Source organism: Fringilla coelebs (assembly GCF_963513975.1).
Source record: "Fringilla coelebs genome assembly, chromosome: 14".
In the NCBI taxonomy this organism is placed as follows: Eukaryota; Metazoa; Chordata; class Aves; order Passeriformes; family Fringillidae; genus Fringilla; species Fringilla coelebs.
In genome coordinates, this window is record NC_140040.1 from 11,261,050 (window position 1) to 11,281,914 (window position 20,865).

A 20,865-nucleotide genomic window follows, 5' to 3' on the forward strand; every position below is an offset into this window, starting at 1 on the left:
TCCTGTGTCCCTTGGAATCTGTCCTTGGTGCTTTGGCTGGTGCTAAGGAAGGTCCCCTGTGGAAATGTGTGAAGGTCATCATCACAGCGTGTTACCCAGAATTTCCCATGGCTGTCTGTGAACTTAGACATGGACAACTGTTCATGTGCTGGAGGAGGAAGAACTGGGAGATTGTTGGGAGACAAAGGAAAGAGACCTCTTTGGCCCAGACCTCTTTACTGGTGGTCTGGAATTATGAGATGAATTTAAATTTCATATTTGCTGTTATGAGCTGTCCATTTTTTCAAAATATGAAATGTGTGTAAAAATGTGTCCTTTGAATTGTTACTAGATGCTCTCAAAGTCATGCTTTACAAGGTATTACAAAATAGAAATATTTTTCATTAAATTTTGAACATTTTTTTCTTTCTGTGTTAATCTTTCTTCAAAAGTTATCTTAATCTCACTTTAATCTCTTATGTGTTTCAGTTTATCTTTTCCTTATCTGTCTGATAAGCAGATTTTTATTATCCTGCTCTGATAATCATTGTCTTACAGCGCTTTTCTATGGGTCTTTATTCCACACTTTCTCTGCCTCCTAGTACCCAGCACTTGCATTCATACCACTTGTATATCTTTTTATTCCTCTTCAAGCCATACTATGCATATTGTATTTGACAACTCACTTCTTCCATTAAAATGCATTTATTGTTCTTCACCAGTTTTGAAAATACAGTTGACCAACTTTGTTTTGATTACCAAAGGAAATCTCTTTCACTGGAGAACTGCTATAATTCCAAGGCAGATCAGGCAAGCAATTACAGGCAAAACCATTAGTGTGAGGATGGCTTTATTTTGGGATTTTCTAAATCTAAAATCACCGGACAATTATTATCAGAAACTGTTCTGGATGCTTATACAAATGAAGAGAAAGCTATTATTTATAATACCTTTTATTTTTAACTGACACATTAGTTATTTTTCCCACCCTTTGTTAGCATTTTCCTCTTTTGGTAGCAAAAATCTGCCAGAACATCATGTGCCTTTACCCTGTTCCTGCCTTACATTAACAGTAACACTGTGCAGCATTTCCCAATTCAGGTAGAAAAAGTGACTGAAAACTTCATGGTAGAGCAAAGTCACCCCAGTTTGACAAGTGATGAGCAACCAGCTGAATGGATTTCTGTGATTTGTTCTCTCTGTGAAAAGGCAGAGCCATTTGCAGGTTTTGTGCTCCCCTCCATGGCTTTGTATCATTTCATTGGCTCACTAGAAATGAAATGGACGTGGGATTTGAAGTTCTGAACCTTCACACACTGCTGATATCACAGAAGCACCCCAATGTCTGCGTTGTAAAACTTGGCTGAAGTTATTGTGTGATCCAGAATGTTATGTAGTAATGAAACAGCTGTAGCCCTGAGTGTTTGGGAAACAAAACCCTGAATTTACAGGATTTTGTGAGAGTGCCCTGACTCCAGGACTCACTTCTAGTGCCCAGAGATTTCTGATCTCTGGGGAATTTTCCATTCTAAAAGTGGGATGGAATGGTAGGGTTCAAGATATAAAATAAAATTGAGAGAACTCCCAGGAGTTTGCAGTTAGTTGTGGCAGGCATATGCCTGCCAGAAGCATGTGGTTATGGTGCAAAGTATTACTTGGTTCTGTCAGAGTGGTTTCTGTTTCAGAAATACTATCTTAGAGACACCCAAAGAAATGTTTCTGGTAGAGCTCAGGTCATGTCACCAGCTGACAAGGAAAAAGAGTGCTACATGTATATAGGCTTGTGACTTTTATTTGACATCCAGTTATCAACCTGGCTTGGAATTAGCAGGTATCCCTAGGAATATGCTGCATAGTTTCTAAATTCAGACAAAGAAAGTTCATGAAGCGATTACAGCTTTTATACATCCACTGATCATGATTACAATTCATGCATCTACTTTGAATTCATGCTAAAGCTACATCTGATCATTTTAAATTCAACTAAGAAGTGTTCAACTTCTTGCACATCTTTGATATGAATAGCATAAGACTGAATTATCTCAGTCCACTAAAGTAGGAGAATATATTCAGAGTATGAGTTGTGAGCTGTGGAACAGCTTGGCAGCAGAAATGCCACTAGGATCTGGTGTCTCTCATACTTCAAAAAAGAAATGCAAGAATTTGCATGTATCAAAGCTTGTGCTTGCTTACATCAAGACATGAAGGGTAGTACTTGACTGTTCAAGTGAGGTTTTATTACCAATTTTAGGTTTATATTTAAAGACTTTGGTTTTTCTGTGGCATCTGAAAATTTTGAGAAGGAATTGCTGGTGTGCTTTTTAATATGCACTTAATTCTAACACTGCTCATTAGTGTTTTGACACACCGATGCTGAAGATCACCTGAAGACTTGAGAGCCTGGTTTTGTGATGGTGCCAGGTGTTTCCAGCCCTGCCTGTGTGAGATGCTTTATAGAGAATCTCCATATTCTAACATCTGGAATTTACTAATATAAAGGTTTGACTGAAAGTTTATTTATTTCATTTGTCATAAATGGAATTTGCTGTGGACACTTTGTGTGTCCTTAACTCTCAGCTGAACCCCGGGGGTGCAATCAATATCAGAAGTAATTTCTGTGCCCACTTTCAAGAAGAAATACAGTGACCCAATTAAATGAAGAAAATTCTACACTGTAGTAATGGATGAAAATGCAATTAAAGTAGGTTACTCACCTACAAAATAAAGTTTCTGCTGCCCAAAATGTTGCCTTTAGGTTGGAATGAAACAGTGGGAAGCTAAAGATAGATAAATTAAGCCTGATTAGTCTCTGTGGCATAAATTAGGAATACAAACCTCCATGAGGGATTTTTCCACTCTTAAATTTAATTCTCCTGTACTGTTATTTCAGAGCATTGCATCCAATTCCATCTTGAATGTTTAAATAAAATCAGGTGCTGCTGAAGACTCTCCAGAGGCCTCCCTGCTGTGGGACTTGTAATGATGCCCCAGCTAAAAATAGTGGAGAAATCCTTCAGGTTTGAGGTTGATGTGAAATAAAGGAACAGGAGGAAGTGATATGTTATGTGCCTGTTTACAAAATACATCTGTGATCTACGTTGTACTAACACATGTAAGTTTTCCAAACTGAAAAATGTCGTCACCTGAGGAACATTTGAGGGTGACTGGCACCAGATCTGGTGCTGGGGTTGGGGCATTTCTAAATGGCTTCCCTCAGCTTCTCCTTGGAATATGTGTTTAATGAGAGCAGTTACCTCCCACGGGCTGTCTTTGCAAGGCTTGCTTTGTGCAGCCTTGCACGTGGTGAAGTAGAGTTAACGGAGACCTTAAAAAAATGTTATTTATCTATTTGGGTAGGATTAGTGCTTCTAAAGTGGAAAGTATTTAATTTCATTAAAAAATGCAGGAACTCATGGTATCAGGCTGTCTGAGAGTTGAGATATTTAAGATTTTATGCATGTACTGATTTTAGACTGAAAGTATCTTGACTGATCCTCCATTATGATTATTATAAAATGTCTACATCTGCTTCACCCTTTCTCTATCAATTTTACATTTAAAACTTGATATAATTTGCTAGTGTAGTAGAGCGGATTCACAGTCTAGAATGGAATTTACAATTTTCACTGAAGTGAGTGAAATTTGATATAAGATTGTAAGAAAAGCTACTTACAGCCCCAATTGCAGTATAATCACATCACTTTAAATTCGTGTGCGAAAACGTTACAGTAATCTCGAATACAGTGATGTAAAAGTATTTCTTGGGATCCTAAGTATAAAACGCTGTCATTATGCTAAGAAATGCTTAGGTTCAATGCTTAGACAGTTTGTACAAAATAAAGGGAGGGTAGACATGATTAACAGCCTGATTGTATGAATTTAATGCCTCGAAGAGGGAAGTGAAACAGAAATGTTCATATGGCAAAACCAAACCTGTGGTTATGCTTTTACCTCCTGAAAAAAACCCGGCCAAACAAAACTCCCTGTAAGAACATCCCTTGCAGCAGTTGAACTGCTGGGGGTAGAGGTGTGCTCAGAGGTGTGGGAGGGCTGGTGAAGAAGGGCCCCTGATGATGGCCTTGGTGCCTTGGGGCTGCTCCCTCGGGACCTTGCTGGCTCTCGGGTCCTGGGGAGGCTGGGGGGCTCCTGTCCCTGAGCTGGGCGTGGGGCAGTGGCTGCAGCTGTGGCACCAGGGCCCCATGTCACCAGGGCCCCCTGTCACCAGGGCTCCCTGTCACCAGGGCTCCCTGGCACCAGGGCCCCATGGCACCATTGCTCCATGGCACCAGGGCTCCATGTCACTAGGGCTCCCTGTCACCAGGGCTCCATGTCACCAGGGCTCCATGTCACCAGGGCTCCCTGTCACCAGGGCTCCATGTCACCAGGGCTCCATGTCACCAGGGCTCCATGGCACCAGGGCTCCCTGTCACCAGGGCTCCATGGCACCAGGGCTCCATGGCACCAGGGCACCACATCACCAGTGCTCCTGTCCCAACCTCTGTGGGACCAGATAGCTGGGGCAGCCCCAGCATCAGGTCCACAGAGTTGGTTTGGGTCCTTTTCTCACATTATTTTGCAGGTGTGTTGGAGGCCATTCTGGGAAGCTGTCCATCTTCCTTTGGTAAATGCCATGCAGCAAGGAGCCGTTTCCATCTCCTCGCAGGACCATGGAAAAGCTCAGATGTGCTTTAGCCTTGCATGGTTCTACAGAGCAGCTGTGTAAAAAGAGCATATTGTAACTGCCATATGTCCTCAGATGTCATCAGAAATGAAATAATCTGTAGAATTTCAGCTGTTTACAGTGATGTAAAATCATACATACATCACATGGGTGATGTGAAAACTGCGTGCGTCAGAAGTCCTTTGCTCATGTGGAATCAAAATTGCCACAAAGTTGTAGAAAAATACTTACAAACAGGAGCAATATAAGTAAGTTCTTTTTGCATTTTAGCAATATTTCCCTTCCATGACATTTATGCCTAATCTGGTTTATTGTAGCAACAAGTATGTGCTCATGAGAGTGGTTGGGAAAATAATTTTGTAGTTCATCACTGCAAACACATCTAGGTCAGAAAGCAAAGCAAGAAAACACGTTCTTTAAATTCTTTATATATTCATATATTTTTAAACAAAGACTTAAACTACAGTGGCCCCTTCTTGGATTTATAACTGAATATCTTAACATCTGGTATCTTTCTCTGTTTCAAGCTTCAGGCAACAACAGGGTGTGATAATAGGTAATGTATGTCAGAACCATGGGAATTAACATCTGTAGATCTTGTAAGGTGTTTTTAATGTGAAACTCAGTGAGTTGGTCTTGGTTTGATATTTGTATTATCCTTGAACGGAGGAGGAGTAGTGTTAGCATATGTAGGAGGACACAGAGGTATACCCAGAATCTGTGTTTGAGTCTCCATTTTATTACCTTTGAATGCACAGCTGCACAGACTGTGGACAGATATTCTTGTCTACAAAGAGTCAAAATAGGAAATTGAAACTCTTTAAACATGTAACAGCAAAATTTTTAGTATGTTTGTCTTGGAGAGCATTATCAAGATTCAGACTAATTTTATAACACCTTTAATCTTATATAAATATTAGGACCTGGACTGGTCTTTAAGCCATTTTAAAATATGCATCCATTGAACTATGGAATAAGTAACATTAAAAGTCTGGCATATATTGAATTGCCTTGACTGTCAGTCAGCAGAATAATACTGTGCATATTTGTATAAAGTTACTTCTTGCATATAAAAACATTTATAGAATGTGTCCTTCTTAAGAGATCTGAAAATGTCTAACATGAGACCATTAAATATTCCTTTCTCTACTGTTCCTAAGACTCGTTCAGTATCACACTTTGCTAAATATTATTCAGTTACAGCTTTTGGCTGTGGAATTCACTGAAGGAGTTCATATTAAAGCGTTTGGCTGGAATCACAGAGATTAAGTCAGTGCTTTTTATTGTTATTGTCAAAGTTTTTATTTGCTGGCTGAAAGCTTTTAAAGTAACTTCAAATGTTTCCATTCTAATTGCTTTCCAAAAATTTTAAATCTGTACTGTCTGCAAACAGTGTGTCTGATGGATATTGAGACTATATAAAAAAAATATATAAATGTCTATTTTTATTTTGGATCTTACTCAAGTGTTTTATCCCACTGAGATTTTTTTTGGCTCTAAGCAGAGTTCGAGAATGTATATGTGTACATATATATAAAGGTATAGCCTCACTTATATAAGGATATATATAATAATTAGTGTGGCAGATGTTTGAGACTCAAAAATTGGAATCTCAATGGTCCCCTGAATTAAAAGGTTTTAGATTTTAAATATCAAAAGACCATCACATGTATGATCCTACACATATTTATGAACAGATTCAATAATTAATGAAACACTAATGAGATTACTCATTTGCCTAAAATTCAGGATTGAGAATGTGACAGCAGAGATGGGTATTTCATACTTTAAACTTTTGTGCTCCTGTCTGTTGGCCTGTTGATCATAAGTGATGTGGTTGTAAGCAAATGCAGCTTTCTGGCATGAAATCCCCTGTAGGAACTCCTGTGGCTCTCTACAGGGCCTGCATTCCCTGCAGGCCATTGCAGGATCCTGATAGAGATAGAGTGATAGAGATAGTGATAGAGAATCCTGATGGGGAAGAAATGGAGAGAAATAACTGCTGTGCAGCAGGTTCTGGTGGCCAGAGTCACCAAGGATGACGCTTCTGGGTGGCTCTCCAAAAGTCCATGAAGACATGTCCTAGCAGATTTCTAGGCAGAACCTAGCAGGAAATTAAACCTCTTCCAGAAGGCATGAACTACTGAAAACACTGTAATCTGTCTCAGAAAGCAGATTGCTGCTGTACTATTCTATAAAGATAACTAAACTTAAATGTGTTCTAAAATGAAGAACAGAAAGTCCCAAGTATAAACTTGGCATCTCTAGCACACGTTACCTAGTGGTCCGGTATTTCATGGAAGTGTTCCAAAATGATGGTGCCTCTTGCTGACAGAAGCACTGTCCCTACCCTTGTGTGTGCACACACAGAGCAGTTTGCTCTTAGATGAACTGGGATACCTTTTGTGCTTACTGCCACGCTCAGAGGCTGACCCAAATGTCTTCTGCCTGCATCTGGTCCCACTCTCCATCTCCTTCCTGCTCAGTGACTCAACTCACCACCTCCTAGAGCTGCCTGTTGTCTGTGGTGAATCGCTGGCATCCTGCCAGAGGAGTGAGTCCCAGATTTCTGTGGGTACTGATGTAGTGTTAAGATCAAGGCTACCATTTTGCATTCATCCTGAGATAAAATTTCTTCTTCATTTGCAAGGGTTAAAACAATGCTTCATTCACTTACGATGATATGAGTACTTAACAATGTTGCTGTTGTGGCACTTCTCAACATTCTGCTCCTTTTTTCTAGCAGCAAAATCAAAATGGAATACTTGTATTTTATAAAATAATATGGATACCATCTACTTCTCCTGAAGTATTGAAACTTCTATGAATGACTTGCTGAAAAGAACTTCCTGCTCTCCTATGAGCACATAATAAGTTAGGAGTAAAGCCTCTACAGAGATTAGCTGGATATCCACCTATAACAGAAAGGATTGGAGAATTCTTGTATGTTTTTTTATGTTCATTGAGAAAATAAATTGTGTTTTCTGATGAAAACACCCCCAGTATTTAATTTAATACGTTTGGTGAGGACACTGCTGTTTGTAGATGGTGATAGTTAATACTAGTAAAAAAAAAAAAGAAAAAGAAAAAGTCCCCTGTCCCAGCCCTCCTCCCACTCCTTCCACTTCTGCCAGAATAATTTTAGTGTATATTGTTTTGTTTGGAATAATCAGGCTGAAGTAGCATTAGTCCAGCTTCTCATCTTTTAATTACAGACAGTTTATTGTCTCTGCTGTCCCACTTTCTGCATGGTTCCCCACCAGCCAGCTAGACTTAGCAATCTCCATTAATTTAATTTGGCATTTCATTCAATCAGACAGGCTGTGAACATGATGAATTTTTTTTTTTTTAAATAACACAATGCTCATTCTTAATTGATGTCCTTATCAGACATTGTATTTGCCAGAGCTGTAATTATTGGTCAGGCAGCAAAATCAAATCTGCCCAAATGCAGTGAAGATGTTCTCCAGTGAAATTATTAAGATACAGTACTTAGACCTGCAAAGTAATTTAGTTTTGGTCTGTAATTACATCTTTTGGGATTGTTATCTTTCATTTTACTCATAAGGGTAGTGTAACCTCAGAGGAATTAATTTGCCAAATATGAAGATAAAACTGAGATTCTTGCCATAATATATATTTATCCTAGTTGATATTTGAAAAACCCAACTATGCTCACACATAAAAGAATGATTTTATTAATGGCTATATTTTGAAGAATATGGGTTCTAATTCTACTGCCCAAACACTGTGTGATCATTTGCGGGTGCCATTTTTCATAAGTAGCAAATTGGCATCAGAAATAATAGAATTTGGATGTGTAACTGCCTAAAATACATACACAAGAGGGCAAGTAGTGCTGTGACAGAACTGGTTTAGAGCTTGTTCTACAGGCAGTGAGAATTTTGAATAGAAATACTATCCTGACAAACTTTAAATGTCTATTTTGACTAGTCATTAACTAATAATTATGAAAGGACTGCTGGTGTCATGATAATTAAGTCCAAATTCTGTTTTCCAGTTGGGATAAGGTTTTCTTTAATTAAAAAAAAAGGTAGTAGGGAGTGGGTTCTGTCATAACTATACATTTAAAAAAATTTATTCTCAGATATATGATATGTAGTCTTTCTTTGAGTATAGAATTGCAATCATTCCTTTTAAGTAAAATTTAAGTTGATGGATTAGCTATGAGTAGATGGTGAAATGTGTTTCATTCCTGTTCTGGATATATTTTAAGTTTTTCATTTGGGAGATTTATTCATGCTTCATGGTTTTGTTGTTATCCTGTGCTGGAATAATAATCTTTCCAATGGTGGTTCTTCCTTGAGGTTGCACTATTAAACATCAGTATTGTAAAAATAATTATTTGGCATATTTAACAAAATTGTCTGCTGAATTAAATTTATTTTTTGAGTGTAAAAATATTATTATTTAAATATTCAATTTTGTCCTGTTGAGATGCTCAGATAAAAGTCTGTGCTCCTTTATGTGTGGTTTTCTGTAGCTTGTGTATTTCTGTATTTGACCTCTTGAGCAAATGAAAGTTGGATGTGAGTTCTATCATTTTTCAGATTAGAATTGCACCACAAGTCAGTCAATTTAAAGACAGGTTGTAAATAATACTAATGACTGAACATTGTAAGTAAAATGATTTCTCCATGAAAATCAGTAGCAAAATTCTGATAAACTTTTATAAGTTCAAAATGTTATTCTTTGTGTCCATAATAGTAACAGCTTCAAATTTATTTGCTTTGATCTTGGAGCTTTTTAAAAATTATTGTAGTTTTGTGGTGTGAAGTTCACTTTTGTCTTTTTCATCTCTTGCTATGATGAGTCAATCACAGTTGCCAGAGCCCAGAGAGTGGCCACAATTCAACATTTGAGATTTTCTGAAGACTTTTTTAGTTGGAATTCAGACTCAGGGGACATTTAATCACTGATTTTTATTCCAAGCTGCCAAGGGTTTTCTGTGGCATTCATCATATCAGAATTCTGCCTTAAAACAACTGCTCATTAGTCTCAGTTTCATAACCAACCAATTTTTAAGCTCTGGTGAGTACAAAGGGTAGTTTGAAAACCCAAATAGCATTGTGCTGTGCCAGTTCCAAGTGCCTTATCCCTTGATTACAAACAAATAGCCTAACATTTGGCCCCAGAGGTTTGGTCTAAGAACACACACTTGGTAGAAGAGTGGCAGTGATACAGTTTTTATATCCCAGTGCTGGGCAGGAGTTGATTTGGGCTTCATTAGGGCATGTGGTGAGGAAGGAGAGGTGTGAATTTCCCCCTTGCATTACAAACACACAGCCTTGCTAGAGAAGCTGAGTAAGACCAGGTGTTTGGCTTCAGGTCTGGCAGTCAAAGAGAAGAAAAGAGAAGAGCTTCAACCAGCTATTTTAGAATGAATGAGTTTTCTGGACATGCTTTTTACAAAGTGTTAGTAAAGCAGGCATCCAGTCTCATTCCAGTCCTCCTGTCTGTCCAGAGGGATTTCAGCAGTGCCAAGATTCAGGTGCCCTTCCAAAATACAAGAGCAGGGGAATGAAGTGTCGTAGTTTTAATGCAGTGATTTGCATGAAGTATGGAAGCTGTGATTCACAGCAAGTTCAGAAGAGGCTTTGTTTGTGTGCAGTTCATTTCCTGAAATGGGCAGATGCCTGTGGTTTCCATGGGTTGGTGGTGGCAGTCAGCTGGGTACTCCCACTTAATGTGTTCATCAAAACTGAAGAGAGAGTTTGAACTGAAATCAAATGAAAAAGATGGTAATGCAATGGGGTGTATTGCCAAAGGAAGCTGGAGGCATTTTACTCTTTCCTAGTTACAGAGCAAGGGAGCTCTGAGTTCTTCAGATGAAAAAGTTTCACCAAAACCTTGCTAATTGCTCTTTGCAAAGCATCCCAGCTCCATCCCAAAACAGAGCCAGCTGATCTGGGTGCTGCACCTTCTCCTCTTCTGTCCCAGGGACACCCAACAGGTGGGAGCCTCTGGAGCCTGCCTGGGCTGGCCAAATTGCTGGGTCTCCCCTTTCATTTGGATCCCTGTTGGCAACCATAGCAATGCTCTGAGCTGTTCATGAGGGGTCAGAGCGAGGGATCCTTAAGAAAATAAACAGAGAAAAATACTGTCTGCAACAAGAGTGTTTCCACAAAAAAATATTTTACTAAAATAGGCAAGAACCCGTTGTTCTATTTAGAATGATTTATAACTGTTCCCAGCTGATCACAAAGTGTTTCTAAATTAAAAGCCATTAATTATAGCCTTATATAGATACAAAGATATGCAAGAAGTGCTTTGTAATTCCAGCTCTGCACTTCAGGTGAGAGCTTTTTAAATTACTTGGACCATTGGAGCCACCTGCTTGACTAAATGCTGAGGGCCCTGTGTTTCAGTACTCATCAGTGCATTGCAGTGTTAACATTGTTACTGATTTTTCTTATTTCTCCAGGGCAAATACTAATTAATGGATACAATTCACAGCTGATTAGCTGTAGTTTCTTCAGTAATTACATTCGCAGACTAACTGTTCAGAAGAGGATTTCTAACCCAGTTCTTATTTCACTCTAAGCTTAATTTGTTTTTTGAATTGTTTAGGTCCTTAAGATAATAACCATTTTATTTTCTTTTGTTGTTATAGGTACCATTAGATAATATGGAAGTTTAATCTTAGAAATACTCACTGATAATTGTTATGTGCCTTCAATGAATTTCTAGTTCAGAGACAAAAAATAAATGTGAAGAATATTAGTTGTGATCCATCCTTACAAAAGCTGAAATAGTCCAGTTTCTGACATCATTTCCTGAGTCATACAAATTGGGCTCTTAAATATTAACCTAAGAACAGAATTACTTGAAGGATATGTACCTGTAACTTTTAGCTTTGACATTTTTCGTTACATCATTTGCTTCCACAGTCTTAATAAAATGGAAAATTAAATTGTCACTCTCCCCCTTTGTTTTACTTTAATAAAACAAAAAAGAAGAAAACTACCCTGGCAATCAGAAAGCAGTAACTGTGCTGGGAGCAATATATGTCCATCAAAACAATGTAGAATTTTATTCTTCAAGGAAAATATCAGCCACTTTTCTGTTTTGAGGCACTGGAGCCCTTAGGGTGCTAGGGCCATTAAAATAGGGTAGGGTTTGTCCCCACTTATTCATCCAGTGTTAGAGTAATGCTTGCCTAATGTACCTTTGCCCTTAGGTATCCTTTGAAAACTTGATTTCTTTTTTTTCCTTTTTTTTTTTTTTCCTGTAGAAAGAACAGCTCTGTTTGAGCCATTTGAGTTTTTCATGTAAATCATTCTTAGTTTGCCATGAAGTGACATGAAAAATTCTATCCTGTCGATCGCACTGTTGAGCTGAGGCAGTGTCTTTGTGCAACAAATCCACACACACATCCCTATGTGCCAAAACAGTCATTTGAATGTGCAATTTTACTTGAATTTTTTAATCTCCAAACATGGGTGACATCTGGGCTTTTAAAAAATGGATGACATTATTTGAGTATCTGCATAGCTGGGGATAACAGAGTTTTAATAGCTATGAGGCAGCCTACATATTGTGCTAAGGCCTCTGTTGCTTAACATGTGTTATAGGTTGAAAGATTCAGAATGATAAGTACACAAATGGAATTTGTTACTTGAGAATGAAGGATCTCATTTTGTATTCCTTCCCTCCCTATGAGTGTCTCCTAATTTGGTTGATGTCCTGTTTAGTCAATCTGACAATTCATCAGGTACACAAGGCTCCAATTCTTTTTTTTTTAATCTCCTTTTAACTTTATCTTATTGCCAGAAGTGAATGTTTGAATTTTCAGGGAAAGAGCCTTTCTTGAAAGGATCACTGGTCCTTCCAGTGAGAAACTGGAGAGTCTGAAACATTTCACTGCTAAAAGCAGTCAGGCACCAAGTGCAGCTGTAGCAAATGGAGCTGAAGCAAAGTGGTTTTCCTTTCAGGACAGGTTCAGCTGCTCTGAAAGCACACCAGAGTTTCTTGCTTGGAAAGAACAAGCTGTGCAAGCTCATGGTCCCCCCTGCCCACACACTGGTTGCAGAGCTTGTGCTGCTGTTGGGAGTGCTTGCTGTTGTGGGGCTGAGGAGGGGGGTGCAGGTCCACCAAGTTCAGGCAAGATAAGATAAAACAAAGCCTTCCTAAAAAGATTTGTTTTATTAAACTAGAAAATGGGAGTTGGGGGAGGAATTCTCAGAGTGGCTTTAGCAGCAGTGATGTGGCAGGGGTGGCACGGGGGCTTTTCCTTCCCTTAGCACTCTGCCTTGCTCTGTGCTCTGTGCCTGGTAGGGGCAAGGTGCACATGGGAAATGCCTGTTTTACTGTGGGTGCCTGGCATGCCTGCTGTCTGTTCCTTGAAGCAAAGGCTCTGGATGCCTCCCTCCTCTGGGAACATGTGCAGGACTGGTTACCAGCCTACATGCCTTTGGAAAGGATGTTCAAGGGCATAAGGCACAGTATTATGCTGATAATTCTCTTTCTTGTCTCTGCTCAGTCTGTAGAAGTAAAAGTACCTATCTTCCTCAACAAATGTTCATACTGGAAAGCTGGAAATGACTGGCATCAAAGGAAATCCCTTGTGATCACTGGCATGGGGAATGAGAGCCGCTCCTCAGTGGGAGCAAGGGGCACTGGGCACACCTCGGTGTCAGACAGTGTCTCTGATCTGCAAAATGTTCTGGGGTTAATGTCACTGGGAGAGTGGGGGCTCCACTGGAGTGAAAGATAAACAAAGGGGGATTGTTTGGCTTTTCAATTTTGTGGAAAGAGTGGGACTTCAGGAACAGCATTGCAGATTCTCATTCTTCTCCTTACTGGCCTTCAGCTCTTTGGAGCCAGGTCTGCTTGGAGTAGGAATACAAAAGCTACTTCTGGCTGCAGCAGTCCTCTGGGTCAGGATCACTGGCAGAAATGTTGTAATGTGCATCAAAAAGCATGTACTAGAGTAGAAATGTCTTTCCTGGGGGTGTCTTCCTAACAGATTCCTAATTTCCAAAGCCACCTTTAGGTCTCTGGGGTGGCGTTACTGCATGGGCAAAAAATGTTGGAGAGATACACATGAATATCTTCCTTATAAAGACTGGGGGGATGCAGAGAATGTATAACAATAACAATAATAACAATAACAATAATAATGATGATGATGTTGAATCCAGTTGAATTCTGACTTCAAAGAACATCTGCAAATACTTTTTATCTGTTTGTTGTTTTGGTTTTGTTGTTTTTGTTTTCTTCCCCCAACCTTTTCTATGCCAGTGATGGGGTAAAGAAAAGTTTATCATGGCATACATTAAATCCAAATATTTATTTTTCTTTCAGTTTGGAAACAATAACAACTACATGAACATGGCAGAGGCAAATAATGCATTTCTTGCTGCAAATGAGGTAGATGTTTTTATTTTTTTATCTATGCTCATATTCTGCTGTTTGCGGTGATAATTTAACAGACTTTGAATGGATGAAGAGTGAAGTGCTGAATTTCTGTGTGTTTTATGGAGCACAAAATAAAGACTTTAATGAGAAAGAAAATAACCTGACAGCTCTCCATTACCAGTCAATTTAGCTGTCCATAAGGCTGTTACTTACATAGCATGTCAATAGAAACAAATCTGCTTTATGTATGGAAAAAAATTATGAACAGAAGGAAACAAATAAAAGGCACAGTAGGTGTACACTTTGAAAGCAAGCTTAGTAATAGTCATTACTAGCTAATGTTCTAATTTTTGTTATAGATACAAATGGTTTAATTTGGGTTCTCAATACTCACATGACATAGAAAACCAAAGCCAGCCCTGTTGCCTGAAGTGTATGTGCTACATCAAGAATCTTTTGAATCCAGGGTCCACAACAACCCAGAGGCTGGGCTGGTGGAGGCTGGCTGGGTTGTGGAGATGATGTATTCGATCACTGCCTTTGAGAATGGAAACAGGAGAAAGTGTGGGAACTGCAGGCTCCATGTATCTGCTAGGTGGGGCCACCTTATAACCAGTTAAAAGACATCAACACGCTGATCCCAACCCCAAGCCCAGACAGAAATGCCTTTGCTCATCCTCAAAACCCAAGCTCTTACTAGCATGTGCACAGCAATATGGAGAACAAGAAGTGTTTAGAGGGTGCATGTCATAAATGATCTTCCCAGCATGAGGGAAGGGTAAAAACCAGGCAGCCCTGATTTTTGTGTTGTAACTGGGGCTCAGTCTCAGGTATTCCTGTGCACTTCTAAAAGTGACCTCAGAGAAAATAAGCAGAAAGGTGTAACAATAAGTATGAAGGTTGGAATTAAGGGTAGGATTTTATGAATCATTTATACAATGGTCACCATTTCTTTTTACCCAGCAAGACTGCTTAGATAAGGGAATATTATTTGGCACTAGCTCTAGTGTTATTTGTGATAATGAACACAAACCCCATCTGTAATGACAACATGATGTTTCTTTCTGTAGAATTTCTTTCCTACATTTGAATCAAACATTGATGAAAGCTCTGCTGCCAGCAGCTGTTCAGAGACAATTTAATTCCAGCTGTGATAATTCACCGTGTCAGACATTGGCTGTTATATGTTGATACAACAGTTCTCCAGATTTGCATTTTTATCAAAAGGAACAAATGTTTTGAACATTTCAGTACAGATGGCATTTAACCATGCACACAGGTTTTTGTTTGGTTTTTTATTTTAATATATGTGTAAGATATAAATAATTGAAAAGTTAATAACTTTAAAAAATGTGATTGGTAAGATAAATCTCACAAATGTTATACCATCTTTTGGTCATAACATCACCTTTCTGCAGTCCCAAATTGCATACTATTCAGGCTCTTTTTACAGACTGAATAGCCCAGTGATTTGGATTTAAGGCTACTTCACTAAGGGGCTTGCTTTCTTCTTAGATTACATCTATTTAATTCTCAATCTTATGTCTGTTATATGTTAGGGTTTTTTTTGTTGTTTTTTTTAAAGATATATACATATTCGGATAAATTACACACTCAGAATTAAATTCAGATTTTAAAATGTTAATGTATTCATCAATTTACTCTCCCATTTGTAGCTATAAGTATTAAGCTGTAAGTATTAAGATGAATGCTACCTTCCTAAGTAAAAGAATTTATTATTATCTAGATGTGTTATATATTTCTGCAGCTGTTCTGGAATTATTCTGTTAGATGGGGAAAAAAGATCCAGTTCTTATAATAACTAATATCTCATAAATATGTCAAGTAAAGAGAGGTTCAAATGTACCATAATAATACTGATTTCACTGAACCCTTTTGCTTGAACAAGGAATAAAAATATGATTAAGTGTTACTGTTTGTATTAAAGCATGAACCTTACTTTGCAATTACTGCATTACAATGTATTTAATTATAGTGGTTTTGCATTAACATGAATGTAGCTTTCTCGGTATTATTTTGGGCCTGAGCACTGCTGAGCTAGAATCCCATTTTATTTCTGTAAATAATGCCTTAAGAGTGTAATCTTAGAGCACATTCAGGCTTAGAAGCCACACAATTGCTTTATGTTTTCTGTCTCTATGTCATGATTACTAAGACTCATTTTAAAGCACCTTAAATATTTATTGAAATAATATTTCAAGTGTTAATTACAGTGGTAATGAAAACAGCCAAATGCCACATATCAAGAATGAGTGTTTATCCGTATTGTTAATGTGATATGTTAGATTTCATTAAGCAGTAATGGGGTAGCAAATGAGTCACAAATTACAGTTGCATCTGTTACTAGACCACATTAGTGCCAAAATAACTGCAAATGCAGCCATAGGGTTATGTTCATTAGCCAACCACTTCTCCTGGCCAATCCATCCTTTGTGTTTGTGAATCACGGGGTCCTTGAGAAGAAAAATTCACACCTTTTGTAATATAGCAGTGGGGGAGTCAAACATCTCCCTAATCCAGGCCCAGCCTTCACATCCTGAATTGAGTTACAGCCTTGCAGTTGGAGGAGATGGGCACAGTCTCAGCAGACTCTGATGGTGCTGCAGACTGCAGCAATCTGGGACCCCATCATTTCTGGTGTGAGACCAATAATGACAGCTGACAGGTTCTATATGCAAGCAAAGGTTTTTCTTGTGTTTCAGTTTCCATCTTCTCTCAAGCGGTTATTAATTTATATCATCATTAACAGTTTGAAGGATGACAATTTGCAGCAGTTAATGAGATCTTTCACTGAACTTATCATTTTTAAATTAACTGGCATTAAGTCACTCTTTCAAACAATGTAATTAATACATAAAACAATTCTCCCTTCCGCCCCAACCTGAATCCTGAACGAATGCAAACAAACAAATCCCAGAGCAGCCTTGCATGTCCAGAACAAGACAAGAGTGCCTATTTTAGGATTGCCAACTGCCCAATTTGATCAAGGCAGTCCTGATTTGGGTACATTTAAAATGGCCTAATTTCAAGCACTGAATTTCTATTATTAAGTAGCAGTGGACCTGAAATAATACATGAAAGTTCATTTAACTCTCAAAAAATTTGAATAAGCGTAGCTCATTTGTTTCCTAAATAAAAGTCAGCAACGTTGAAGCCAGATACAGCCTCTGAATAAAGATTATCTTTGACAGACACATGCACACGTACAAACATGCACAAACCCTGAAGATAACTGGCAGTAAATGTTTTGCTCAAGGCATCTTAACAGGTGTTTAGTTCATAACAAACCTACTGTTCAAACAAAGCTGGCTTGCTTCAGAAAGCACTGGAAGCTGCTGTAATCACCCTCACGCTTTCATACATCTCTCCTCCAAATTGCAACCTGTGTTTAAAAGGCTTCACTGTATTTTGGGGATGGAAAAGAAATAAAGAATGGTCGTATTTCATGTTTGTTGGTGGATAAAAGCAAACAAAAGATGTAAAATGGTCAGTGCTGAATTCCTGTTGTGTGTGTGTGCTACGAAATTGTCAGTGTGTGTTTTATGAAGCGTGAGAGTAATGTAAGCTGTTTGTGCTGTTTTACTAACATATCAATAAAGGGGCAGTTTGTTATTCAGCCAAATCTGATGTAGCTGATATTCGGACTAACAACGGACAGATGTTGCTAATTAAGTACACATTAAAAAACTGTTAATACTGATACTCCACTTAAGCCATATGATAATGAGACTTAAATCTTTAATCAGAATGATCCACAGGCCCACTCAGCATATGAGACTTAAAAATTTTGTTGGTTATTATAGATTTTGCTTTTGAGAAAAAACTAAGATTTGGATTTCAGGTGTGGAGGTGACTGCTGAGCCCTGTGTGCCCTAACACTCTTTGCCTTGTCCTGTCCTTTTCCAGCAGACGTTCCATACGCCGAGCCTTGGCGATGAGGAGTTTGAAATCCCACCCATTACCCCCCCGCCAGAGTCAGACCCCTCACTGGGCATGGCAGATATACTGCTCCCCTTTCAGGGCCTTGGTGACCAGCTGCCTGCTCAAGGAAATGAATTCACGCCTCAGTTTCCCCCCCAGAGCTTGGATCTTCCCTCTATTACAATATCCCGGAATCTCGTGGAGCAGGACGGCGTCATCCACAGCAATGGATTGCATATGGTAGGTCTGGCTCTTTGTGTTCCCATTGCCTAATGGTGTCTGTCACATGTAGGTCTGTGCCATCTCTCAGTTTTCATTCACCCCCCAGAAGACTTGTGTGTTTCCTTGGGTGCCTGACCGAGGTTTTGCCGCTGTTCTGTGTCGTGGTACAGGCGTGTTCTGGATGAACGATGACACACGTGTTGTTACACAGCAAACAGTGATTGGTTATTACTCAGCTCCCTAAGGCAGTTGCCAAATGGTTAAGGGTTAAATACTGGTGGTTTCAGCAAGATAAACATGTTTGTTAATGTACAGTGCAATGCTGTATGGTTTGTGAACAGATCTCTTGTGAAAAAGAGGTCAGGCTTTAGAAACACAGAATTTTCATTTTTGGAATGGACTTGGAAGCCCATGTCCATTGGCATCGTGTGCATCCCCAGTGCTCCTAAAGTTCAAAAATGTGTTACACAGTTGGCACTGGCATCTAGAATTGAAAGATCATAGTGTTGGCCAGGGTGAACTACAACATTTAGAATGAATTGTCTATGTTTGAAGTGTAGGACCCACATCTGACATCCTTCAGGATATTTTGAGAGTGCAGTATTGACAGTAGTTCAGAAGGAGAGCCACACACAGTATGGCAGCAGGGAAAAAGCAACGTGTTTCCCTATATCCTGTATATTCCATGGGCTAAATCTTTATAAAAGGGAATTACTTCATTTTTTTAAACTCATAATAGAAGTGACAGGGATGACAACACTCAGAAATAGAGGGCCATAAAAGGCTTTGTTTTGTCCAGTGCTCTGGCTGGCCACAGAGGCTGAGGCAGGGTGGTCTCTTGGTGGGCTGTGTCTGAGCCCTCAAGAACAGGGAGGCACGATCTGGGTGTGCAAGAGCTGAGTGATGGGGACTGGGAGTTAATTAGAGCAATCAAAAGCAGGGCTGTGTGGAGTTTCCTCCAGAGCCTGTAGACACTGTAGGGCTGCAGTTCCAAGGGAGGTGTGTGGGGCAGTTCCCATGTTGTTGCAGTGTTTCCCTGTGGGCTCAGGGAATCTCCCAGTTTCTGAGAGCTTTGTGCAGGAACATCCACACTGCCAGCCATGAGACACAGCTGTGAGCCAGTTTATCCTACTCAGCATTTTAAACTCAGTGCTTACAATTAGAATTAGTTTCTGTGTTGCACATTGAAGAGCGAGTGAATGGTTAGCTTGAAAAGATATTTTACATCAACTGTATTTTTTTCTGATTAGCTCTTTTATATAGGACCTTTTGCTGAACTTGGCATAGTGAAAATACATATTTACTGCTGGACTGTAATAAAGGTTGTGTCGTTATGTTGTGATTTCTTTTTTTATTATTCTGGCAAGTGAAAATTAATTAAAGATTTACAAACCAACAGGCAGTAAATATTTCTCTGTAATTCTACAGGCTGCTGACTTCACTGCAAATTTCAATATTTCTTTGGAGGTCATGAAGAGTAGCTAGCACTAATGCAGAGTGAAGCACAAGCTTCATTACTTAGGAGATACAGAATTTAGTCATTCTGGGGATCCAAAATGGGCACTGCCTAAAACAGGCCTTGAAGGATGTGGTATTTGTTCTAGATCTCATTTTGCACTGTACATATTGGGTAATTTCTGAAGGAAGATCAGATTAATAAAACCTGAGAGTTAGGAATGTTGTGCCTGAAAACAAAAGTAATGGAGTTTGTGTGCACTGAATACAACGAAACTGGTCAGAAAATATTGTGGGCTGGATTGGTGTTATGTGTCCCAGTATCCCCTCAATGTTATCCAGTGGTTTGTAACCTTATCCAGTTTTTCCCTTAGTTTTGCAACCTTTTACTGAATGTGATTCTTCCATGAGTAAATGCTGTCAACTTAACACTCCCAACCAGAAGAGGCCTCTAGATTATCTATTCCTTCACTCACCTCTTCTGGTGCTGAATGGGAGGCTTCAAATATTTGCCTTTTCCCTCAACTGTGCAGTGTAGAAATTAATGGCACAGTTTGCACTGACTGCATTGGTAAGATTTGTTCCCATACAGGTCAGTGAAAAGATGCAGAGAAGCTCCTGCCTTCTTACCCCAGTAGTCCAGTGGTATTTTTAGGGTGATTTCCAGTTCAAAGCTATGGATTGGGAACTTGTGTGCCACAGTTTCGCTGCAGAGAATCGACGAGGAATTGTGTGATTTGATATGGAGGAGCCACATAGGGAGGTTTGTATGTCAGACATTCCCCACAACTGCTTGGTTTGTTTCATGCTGTGAGATGGAGTGGCCCCTGCCATTGTATTCTACTCAGTAGACTTTTTCTCTTCTGCTTATAAATGCTAGGTAGCTTTGGGAAGTTTAAAAAAAACATTAACAGAGGGTCCTTACATAGCTTTCCCCTGAACTCACATAGCTCTCTTCAGCAGTCAAATTTTCCAGCAGTTAATCTGTATTTCAAAAATAAAAAATGAAAACATTATATCATATTTTATGTAGAAAATGTGCACTTTATTAAACTGGTAAATATTTATTAATAATATTAGAATTCATCCTTAAATTAGACATTTCATGAATTACCTTGCCTTGGAGCTATAAAAACTTTATTGCAGCAATAAAAAAATGTAAAGGAGGCATTTTGACTATGAAATTTCATTTCATGGTCAATTGA

At 39.0% G+C, this 20,865-nt stretch overlaps 1 protein-coding gene across 1 annotated transcript in view; it reads left to right on the forward strand.

The window, feature by feature from the left end:
• The window catches only part of TOX3 (TOX high mobility group box family member 3), a 74,302-nt gene that overhangs the window by 35,483 nt on the left and 17,954 nt on the right, over nucleotides 1-20,865 (forward strand). Inside the window, exons 2-3 of the mRNA XM_084214911.1 lie at nucleotides 13,988-14,053; nucleotides 17,969-18,223. Of these exons, the coding sequence (XP_084071037.1) occupies nucleotides 13,988-14,053; nucleotides 17,969-18,223 (321 nt within the window). The remainder of the gene's footprint in view (nucleotides 1-13,987; nucleotides 14,054-17,968; nucleotides 18,224-20,865) is intronic.